Here is a 10,338-nt window from a genome sequence, read left to right on the forward strand (position 1 = left end):
CTAGTTTATAATAATCTTACAACAACCTTCCTATGTACATAATTATAACAGTAGATACTTCTATAATACTCACTCTTTGCCAGGTACCATTTTATGTGCTTTGCCTTCACTAACCCATTAAGCCCATTCAACAACCTTCATTAGGTAGATACTCCCATTGTTGCCTATTTACAGTTGAAGAAACTAAGGCTTAGAGGGATTAAGTAACTTTCATGAGATCACACAGCTCGTAGTTTGTGGAACCGGGAAGCAATATGATTCCTGAATCCATACTCTTAATCATTATGCTATACCACCTCTATTGAGAAAGGAACTGAAGCTCAGAGAGTTTAAATAATTTCCCCAAGACCACACAGTAAGTGTCAGATGTTGGAGCCAAACCCAAGCTTGCCTGACCCCGGAGTCTGTGCTCTCTGTTTCTTACTCTGAACTGCCTCTCAAACTTTTTCTGTAAAGGACCAAATAGTAAATATTTTAGGCCTTGTGAGTCATAAGGTCTCTGTTGCAACTTTACATTGGAGCAAGAGAGTGGCCATAGACAATACATAAATGAAAGAGCATGACTTTGTTCCAATAAAATGTTTTTTTCATGGACACTGAGGTTTGATTTTCATATAATTTTCACATGTCATGAAATAATCTTTTGATTTTTTTTTTCAATCATTAAAAAATGTAAAAACCATTCTTAATTCATGGGTCCTACAAAAACAAATGGTAGATTTGGCCTGCAGGGGATCCATAGTTTGGAAATCTTGTTTGAAGGCAACATTACATCACAGAGTGGCCAGATATGCATGCATCTGACTCTTTGCTCACTCCTTCATCAAACAATTCCGATTGGGTCTCAAACATGCATGCCCAATTGAGAAAATATGAATCCTTCGGTAAATGAAATTCTCGTTCCTTAGAAAAACCTTCAGAGAGTATGTGACCTTCTTTGAGCATGCCCTTTGTGGACCACATACCCAGCTCCAAGCAGTTTTCCAGAATATGCCTTCTATTACTTTGAGAAAAGCCATGTAACTACATTTTCCCACCATTTTAACTCACTTATGGTGAGATAGAATAGGGTTTAGGCTTAGAAACGCAAATACTGCTCAGAAACTTGACTTTGGAGAACATGTATTAAAAGTTGCAAACCAGGTGTCTGGGTGGCTCGGTCAGGTAAGCATCTGACTCTTGATTTTGGCTCAGGTTATGATTTCATGGTTCATGGGATGGACTCCCATGTTGGGCTCCATGCTGACAGTGCAGAGTCTGCTTGGGATTCTCTCTCTCCTTCTCTCTGCCACCCCCCTGCTCTCTCTTTCTCTCAAAATAAATAAATAAACCAAAAAAAAATAATAATAAAAAAAAAAAGAACCCAGCATTTTGCAAGCAAAGTTTCAGAACAAAACCCATTTGAAACAGAGATCACCTTTGTATCAAAGTAAACTGAGGGGTGCCTGCCTGGCTTAGTCGGTAGAGTATGCAATTCTTAATCTCGGGGTTGTAAGTTTGAGCCTATGTTGTGTGTAGAGATTACTTAAAAGTAAAATCTTAAAAATAAAATAAACTGACTTTCTTCTGTGATTTTGAAGGGGAATTTAATATTATTTGTAGCAATTAGAAACATGCCAAGGGGAATTACTAAAGCAGGGTTGAGAATAAGTGAAAGGAACTCCTGCAAGAAAAGACTTAAGATAAAATACTACTTGAAAGGATGTTCATTGAAAAGGCAGTAATCTTATTTTAAAAATACTTTTTCTTGGGGCGCCTGGGTGGCTTAGTCGGTTAAGCGTCCGACTTTCGCTTAGGTCATGATCTCGCGGTTCGTGGGTTCGAGCCCCGCGTCGGGCTCTGTGCTGACTGCCAGCTCAGAGCCTGGAGCCTGTTTCAGTCTGTGACTCCCTCTCTCTCTGACCCTCCCCTGCTCACGCCGTGTCTCTCTCTCTCTCTCTCTCCTAGAAATAAATATTAAAAAAATAAATAAAAATAAAAATAAAAAATAAATAAATAAATAAATAAAAATACTTTTTCTTGAAGTTTAATCTACACACAGAGAAATGAACACATTGTAGGTCTACAGCTTGATGAATTTTCACAAAATGAGCACACTTGGGCAACTGACTTCCAAATCAAAACACAGCACACTCCTTGTAAAATACCAAACTGGTTTATTTGTAGCAGGAGAATAGGAATTGGAAGAGGTGGCTAAAAGGTCGTGGGTTTCTGTAGGAAGCATAGGTTTACTCGAGATGCTCTGGCTCGGGCTGGTAGGAATTACGGGTAAAGGGTGACATGTGGAGCCACGGTGGCTTGGAGTCACACTCTAGTTAGGGCACACTTTGCCTCCGCCGTGTGCTTGCTGTGTGACTGTGGGCAAGTCTCTACAGTTGTGAAACAGGAATCTCCATACAGACAGCACTAATCTTGTCTACCAGGATGCTCTCAGGACCTGTTATGGTGCCTGCCACACAGGAAACCCTAAACAATTTTTTTTTTAAATGAAGAAAACAACTAATCAATAATACAAATTACTTGGTACAGTCCCTGAAAGAGGCTCGATAATGTAAATAAAAGTCACAAAATAACCCAATGACCCGGTAACACCATATTTGTGAATATAGCCCCCAAGAAGTCACCCCACATAGAAGTAACATATGTATGTATATATGCATACATATTTTTTAAATGTAAAAGGGCACAGATGTGAGTTGTGGTGAAATACTGGAGAACAAACTCAAAGGCTCTGCTAACAATGGTGAAAGGCAGTGCAATCATGAATTATTGAAACAATGGGAAGCAATTCAGCTAAAACCTGGCAAGTATATAGACTATATTGAAAGTCAACATTTAAAAAAATCTGAGAACATGTTTAGAAGACATATATACGAATGCACATTTATTAGACAATGAGCAAGAATTTGGAGTGATAACATTTAGAGATAATTACACTTTTTTTTCTATTAAGTTGCTTAAGATTTTTGAATTGAACTCCCCACCCCCGACCCCTGCCAAGGAAAAGAACAGAAATGAAGCACCAAGCCCCGTTGTGAGACGAGTTGCTCTCCGTGGGTTCACCCATGCAGAGCAAGACCCGTTCTTGCTGTGGTGTCCCTGCTAGGCAGTGGAGGGGTCGCTGGTGGAAGGCCCTGGCAGGGGATGCGTTGCTGAAGAACATGATGCTTTCTTAATCACCTAAGTGTGTTAGATTCATGGTAGAATCAATTTCCTTAATGAATAAATTGGCTGCCTCTAGTACAGGTTCTGTGCCCAAAGCTCTTCTGAGGAGGATGATATTTAGATGTATTCTCTGTAATCGACGGGCTATTCTTGGCTGATGGCAGCCATGGTTTGTATTTTTCAAAAAAGATAAAGGGTGATTCCATCAGCATTTTGAAGTAAGCCACCTCAATCCAAGCCCAGGTAACCTAGAACTTGGACTTAGTCAATAATGGTCCTAATTTCACCTTACTATATTGTTATTCTAAGGGGATGTCACGCAGAATAAAGGAGAGAGTATTTCTAAATGCACGGTTGTTAGGAAGTACACACACAAATTGTTGCTGTGTTGTTATAATTTCCACCTCATCCATGTCAACTTCCTGCAGGGAAGGTAAGGCAGATCTTATTCTGGTTTTATAGAGGAGGGATAAGCACAAAAGGACCACCTACTTTATCAGGATGTGATGAAGGTTACATGAGACGTTCGTGGGGACAGATTATGACAAGACAGAGGGGAACACCTGATCCAGCAGTGGGTCAGATCATCAGAGAACATTTTCAAGAAGAGGTGGGAGTTGGGGGGTGAGTGAAGGGCAGGCCTTGCAGGCAAATAGAGACACACGGAGTGTGTCTGAAGAAAGATTAGTAGGGAAAAGCAGGTACCTGTTAGTTGGGAAGGGAATTGAGGCCCAACTGAAACCAGAATTTCCTACTGGATGGCCCTCAGCTTTCCAGAAGATGAAGCAGATTCGGACACCTCATCCCTTTGCTCTCCTCGTCTGCCTTTGTCCTTTTGTGGCAGTAGACAGAAGATCCTTCCACCATTGCCTTTGCGAGGTGCAGCCTCCTCGCTCCCCTCTTTCTCTTTGTGTGTGAACCATCTGCGCCCGTGGAAGGTTTTCTTTCATGAAAATGGTGAAAAAAAGGGAAAGGGGGCAGAAATCAAGTTACTGAGAACTGAGAGGTTCTGATAGTAAAGATCCATGGATTCCAGTGTGACTTAAATCCTCGAAGGGTCACTTGATGGCATCACTCAGGTTGCCATCTGCATTCACTCTCGGTAACTCTTCTGTGTGGAGAGATACACAAGTGGGGCACCCCATGGTTGGCCACTTGTGCAGTACCACTGAAGAACCACATCTATTTTTCACCTACAGGCCCATTAGTTTCTCCTAAAGGGACAGATTCTGCTGAAATCAAGTCCATCAGCCTTCCACACTGACTATGGGACCTATAACGGCTCTTTTGTGGGCACATGTCACACGCCGACTGGAGATGATCTCTCATGCCTATATAGGGTATTGCTCTAACCTGGACTGGAGCCCCTCCCCTCCCCTCTCCCAGCTCCATATTTAGCCTTCTGCTGAAGGCTACGTGTGTCATCAAAGTTTATCATCTGCCTTTACTGCTACAGAGGCATAATACATAATATTATGTATCTACATAATACAGAGGTTTATGTTCTTTGTTTCACTGAGGCAGGTAATAACGTTTTCCCTGTTGGCCTCAGTTTTAATAGAACCACAGAGAAAGCTAACCTTGTCAAATTGATTTACCACTTGGGAAACTGAGGCCCTGAGAACTGATTTGATGTGCCTCGTAGTGTTAGAACTGGCTTAGAATGAAGGTCACTGACTCTTGGACACTTGCTAGGTGTCACAGTCCAGATAGGAATTTCTTTGTTCACATGATATTTTTGTTTTCATGCTCCAAGAAGAAACATCCGTCTTTTTGGTCATGATGGCTTGGTATAACACACGCAGGGCACTCTTTGGCAGAGAAACCTCTATAGTGCCACTTCAAATTCCTCACTTATAATTAATAATTGTTTAGCATTATATTTAGTCATTATTATTTAACAATGCTATTAGTGATAAGGACTACTTACTGTGTGTTTGCTATGTGTTGACTATACATGTAATATATTCACATTATGCTAAGGGTTCTTTTAAATGTTTATTTATTTTGAGAGAGAGAGAGAGAGAAAGCACTGATTGGGGAGAAGCAGAGAGAGAGGGAAAGAGAGAAGCCCAAGCAGATTCCTTGCAATTAGCACAAAGCCCAGGGTGGGGCTCGATCTCATAAACTATGAGATCGTGGCCGGAGCCAAAATCCAGAGTCAGACGCTCGGCCTCCACCCAGAAGTCCTGCACTGTGCTATGGATTGTATACATCTAAACACACTTAATTCTCTCAGCAGCCCCATGATGCAGATATTATTACAACAATTTTCAGAGGAGGAAATGGAGGCTTTAGGACATTAAGAAACTCTGCTAAGGCTGTTGCCCAGGTGATCGGTTGTGAGTTGGATTCAATTCCAGATCCTCCCAACTATAAAGTAGTGTTCTTAACAAGCTGGCCTCATTGACTTCTTTTTGCAGATATTTACGTAGGAAATTTGGCTTTTACTCAATCAATCTATTAGAAAGATTTTATTTAATAACCAAAAGCCTGACACATGCACATTTTCCCTAGTTCCAGTTCTGCTTCACTGGCATCAAAATGAAACTCAAAACTGTCTTAAAAGTTCTTGGCTCTGGACCAAGTAATGAGAAGGTCACAAATGTGTATATTTAGGTCATCTGTAGTTCTAAAGAGCTAAGGTCTGAGACCTAACAGAGCCTTGCATGGGAGACCATGCCCAAAGGTCTGGTGACAACGACGTCCGGGACCATAGTGCATAAGTGAACCAGTGTGAGTCTTCAGACAGAGTCTAGCTGAACATTTGACATCCTAGCCCCACTGCCACGGACACTCAATATTTGGCATTTTAAATTAATTGTAGTGGAAATAAGTAACATGATGGTTCCCTGTGGGTCCCATGTGCCACGTTCTGTGCTAAGACAGCCTCTCCATGTGCTGCATACTCACAATAATTGCACGAAGAGGTACTTTTCTTATCTTCATTTTTATGAAGAAACCAGGGCTCTGAGAGGTTAGGTAATTTGGCCAAGGTCACTCAGCTCACATGTCGTTAAAAAAATGAATACGTGAAAATCATGTGAGTTATGTATTTGAGTAACTCATTTGCAAATGCTGTTATGTCTAATTAAACAAACAGAAACTATGGGTTGATAAGAACAAAAATTTCTTGGAAAGGAATGTCAGAATTTAGAGGAGTGATTTTTTTTTTTTTTAATTACATTTTGCAGCAGACCGATAGCCCTGTTTGACATTGCTTTACATGTGACAAGTCAGAAAGATAGCCAGTGGGGGACCTTAAAAGCCCAGATTGTATTAATAATCTTTACTCTGAATTTTGTTACGGAAAGAACTTTCCTTTATCTGAAGCTGGACTGTCCTGTGATAATGTCCCTGGGCAGACAACACCATCTCCAAAGCTGATCTCATCGTCTGGAGCTCTTACACCTGCAGTGAATGAGAATTCATTTGACCCTTTCACGAAATTCAGATGCTGTCATATTTGTACAGTCCTGTTTAAAAGACAGGCACTAAATAGGTTTGTTTTCAAGAAAGTTATTTCGTATGATCAGGGCCCAACAGTGTTCCTGGCACATACGTAGCTGTTTTGAAACATTGGAAAGAAAAAAACTAATTTAATCCTCACAACATCTCTGAGAAGTGGTTCCTCAGTTTATCGCATGCATGCAGATGTGTACACCGAGGCTTGGAGATGAAGTCACTTGCTCAAAGCTATGTTGTCGTATTGGTTATGGAGCTTGATTTCAGATGCATAAAACGCCAAGGACAGTGCCCTCTCTATTACATCTGTAGCCAGTTTTTGGCAAAACCTGAAAAGAAAAACCACAGCAAATTTTTAGGGCTCTGGTGGATTTCTTTTCTTTGATCTCAGCATGAATTCCCATGTAAACCAAGGGCTGGCTGGTTAATCAATAAATGAAGGGAAGCTCTTATATTGTCACTCATTACATTTCTCTTCCTTGCAGTTCCTGAAGTGGCTGGGGTCCATTAGAAACTGAAGCTGCTGTCCACTGCCTTCCTCGCTTCTTGGAGCAGAAGCCAAGAGAAAGCTGTTTGAAGGCACTCTCCGCATTCACATATCAGGTTGCTACTGAGGTCTTTTCCATGTTGATATCAGAGCAGTTGCTGGTGTTTTTATCATTAGCCTGATTTAGAGATAAAATCAGCTTCTGCTTCTTACTGGGTGGGGTTGTGAGTGTCTGCTGTTGTGAGTGTCTTTGAAAAGCTTTCCTTTTCAAAGGGAAGAGCGAGTGGACAGTGGGTTGGACGGCCACACAGAGGTGGGCGTGTTTAATCAGTTTGCCAATGAGGAGGCTCCCCGTCATTTAAAAAGGAAAAAGAAAGACTCAATATCCCTCACGCCGCCTTCTTTTTTTTTTTTTTCTGTTGCAGTTGAAGACTAGCAGTTGGAGGTTTTCAATGTCGATTGTGAGTCTCCCTCCGATGGACGGGGAGAATTGCTGTCTGGGGTCTTGAGAAACCCTATCCGGTTTTCATTCCCTGTGTTGAATGGCATTTACTTCAGCAGCCCACTGAGGGCCCTTTTACTTGGGATTCTGAACTTGTAACCCGGAATTCAGGCTGGAAAGATGCTGAGTTCCATCAAGTGTGTGTTGGTGGGAGATTCTGCTGTGGGGAAAACCTCTCTGCTGGTGCGCTTCACTTCAGAGACCTTCCCGGAGGCCTACAAACCCACGGTGTATGAGAACACAGGTGTGGACGTCTTCATGGATGGCGTCCAGATCAGCCTGGGCCTCTGGGACACAGCGGGCAACGACGCCTTCAGAAGCATCCGCCCCCTGTCATACCAGCAGGCAGATGTGGTGCTGATGTGCTATTCTGTAGCCAACCATAACTCATTCCTCAACCTGAAGAACAAATGGATTGGTGAAATCAGGAGCAACCTGCCCTGCACACCTGTGCTGGTGGTGGCTACTCAGACTGACCAACGGGAGATGGGCCCCCACAGGGCTTCCTGCGTCAATGCCATAGAAGGAAAGAAACTGGCCCAGGAAGTGAGAGCAAAGGGCTATCTGGAGTGTTCAGCCCTTAGCAACCGAGGGGTTCAGCAGGTATTTGAGTGTGCCGTCCGAACTGCCGTCAACCAAGCCCGGAGACGCAACAGAAGGAGGTTCTTCTCCATTAACGAGTGCAAGATTTTCTAGCTTCCCGGAGACCTGGCCCACACTCACTTACTCACTCCCAAAGACTAAAGGGACAGGGAGAGCAGACAGGCCGGCAAGGACTGATGCTCTTTCTAGATATATCCTGTGCAGCACTTCCTTTCGGATACAGTTGTTGATGAGACTTGGCCGCTGGCTGTTTTTATGAAATACACTCTAGAAATGAACCTCTTGCCTAGTCCAAATACAAGGTCCTATAATGAAGACTCCATCTTCGATTAAAAAACCAAAATGGTCTCCATACTTTTGGACAATGAAGTGAGTTTTTCAAAGAATTCCATATTTAAAGACACATTTTATTTAAATAATAGGGAAATGTATAGCTCTTGTATATAATTAGTTTTTGCATTTGGAAAGTCTTTCCCTACGTGCTCCCATACACACAGTGTAACCCTATTGGGGCTCTCCAAAGGTCTGTAGTGTTTTCCTCTGAAGTAGTAATTTTCTTGACACCACTTGCCTGCTGGATATTACCAGGTAATCAAATTTTAAAATGACCACAACCTGATCCTTGCAATTAATTTCTCACCCACCTGTCATTCAGCGTTGTACATAAAATACAGTTCAATAACATAATATTCCTCAATGCTGCTTAATTAAAAATTAACATTTTAAATAGCTGTCACTCAATTTCTCTGTGATTATATAAAAAAGCATTTATTTATGATACTACCTTTTGCCCAAAGAACTCCAGTTATAGATCAAGCATTCCTCCCTCATTTGCCAAAATAGATGGAAGGAAAAGCTTCCAGGTAGGAAACCAGACTGCTCATGTGGAGCAGAAGTGAGGAAATCTCACTTTCGTTTCAGAAACTGGTGTCTGCTTCTTCTCACACCATGGTTCCTATTTGGGTGTAGGTCTTGAGAAGAAGAGTGAGCCCAAATTTTTGTGTGAAGGTAACTTAGCAAATTTGCTATTTGAGTGCTCACCTGAGCTGGTGTGGCAACATCATGTGTTAATTTTAGGATCCAATCCAAGTAATTGGGAAGGTGTTGACCTATATGTATATGTGTGTAAGGGGGGAAATGGTGGAACTTATAATTTTTACTATTTCATGAATGTGAAGCACTCGGGTGAAAAAAAAATGCAGAATCCAAACATAGGGAACAAGCAAACTGCACCGCAATAGCTAGGATAATAAAAAGTTATTGGGGGAAATACTGAATATAGGAGGATACATCCCCACCCCACCCCCATTCCCTGTTCTATCTAATAGTCATAAAGCAATGATCTCGTTCAGCTGTTAAAGTTGGGAATAGAGGACGATGTAACTTGAGAGAGAACTTGTGACTGCAGGCACCCAGGTGTATCATTTGCTTATCTAACCTAATAAAACTTAGAACTGCTCTGAACCACATTTGTTGAAGTACATTATTGCATTAGTACAACATGGCCACTGCACGCAAATGGTAAGAGAGTTGGCATAAATGATTGTGATTAACTTATATTGGCATCACCAGCCTGACTTTTTAGTTTCCTTATGTGCTCAGTCCTCTGCAGCTGTGCTTGGTACACAATCAGGTTTGTGCTCATCCCCAGATTCCTTCCTCCTTCTCTCATTCACATCCAGGAAAGGCCCAAGACCTGGAACTTAGTCTCTGGGGGTCCGGGGTTCTCTTAGTTCCCTGGGACTGATGTATCTGCCTTCACCCAGACATCCCCAGCCCTCTAGTCCTGTGGCTTGTCCTCACCTCTGTGTCTCCCATGGGCCTGGCTTGAGAGCACCTATGTGCAGCTCTCTGCACTGCGTGTCTGGAGGGCTGGAGCCCTTGAAAGCTGACCAGGCAGGGAAGGCGGGCACAGGTCATCTCTGATTTCCCTGTTGATTCAGATCCTCTCCTCCAACATACAAACAGTATATTTTATTTATTTTTTGAGAGAGAGAAGGAGAGAGAGAGAGAGAGAGAGAGAGAGAGAGAGAGAATCCCAAGCAGGCTGCACGCTCAGTGCAGAGCCTGAGGCTGGCTCGGTCTCACAACCTGATCCTGACCTGAGCTGAGCATG

General features: G+C 42.4%; 1 protein-coding gene across 3 annotated transcripts in view; it reads left to right on the forward strand.

The window, feature by feature from the left end:
* Positions 1-9,691, forward strand: part of RHOH (ras homolog family member H) — a 36,721-nt gene extending 27,030 nt beyond the window's left edge. For all 3 annotated transcript variants that reach the window (XM_039226967.1, XM_039226968.1, XM_039226966.1), the window contains 2 exons: positions 7,116-7,233; positions 7,543-9,691. In XM_039226967.1, the coding sequence (XP_039082898.1) occupies positions 7,740-8,315 (576 nt within the window). In that variant the 5' untranslated portion in view covers positions 7,116-7,233; positions 7,543-7,739 and the 3' untranslated portion in view covers positions 8,316-9,691. The remainder of the gene's footprint in view (positions 1-7,115; positions 7,234-7,542) is intronic.
* The last annotated feature ends 647 nt before the right edge of the window (positions 9,692-10,338 follow it).

This window comes from Hyaena hyaena, unplaced genomic scaffold (assembly GCF_003009895.1).
Source record: "Hyaena hyaena isolate Hyena2069 unplaced genomic scaffold, ASM300989v1 scaffold_24, whole genome shotgun sequence".
In the NCBI taxonomy this organism is placed as follows: Eukaryota; Metazoa; Chordata; class Mammalia; order Carnivora; family Hyaenidae; genus Hyaena; species Hyaena hyaena.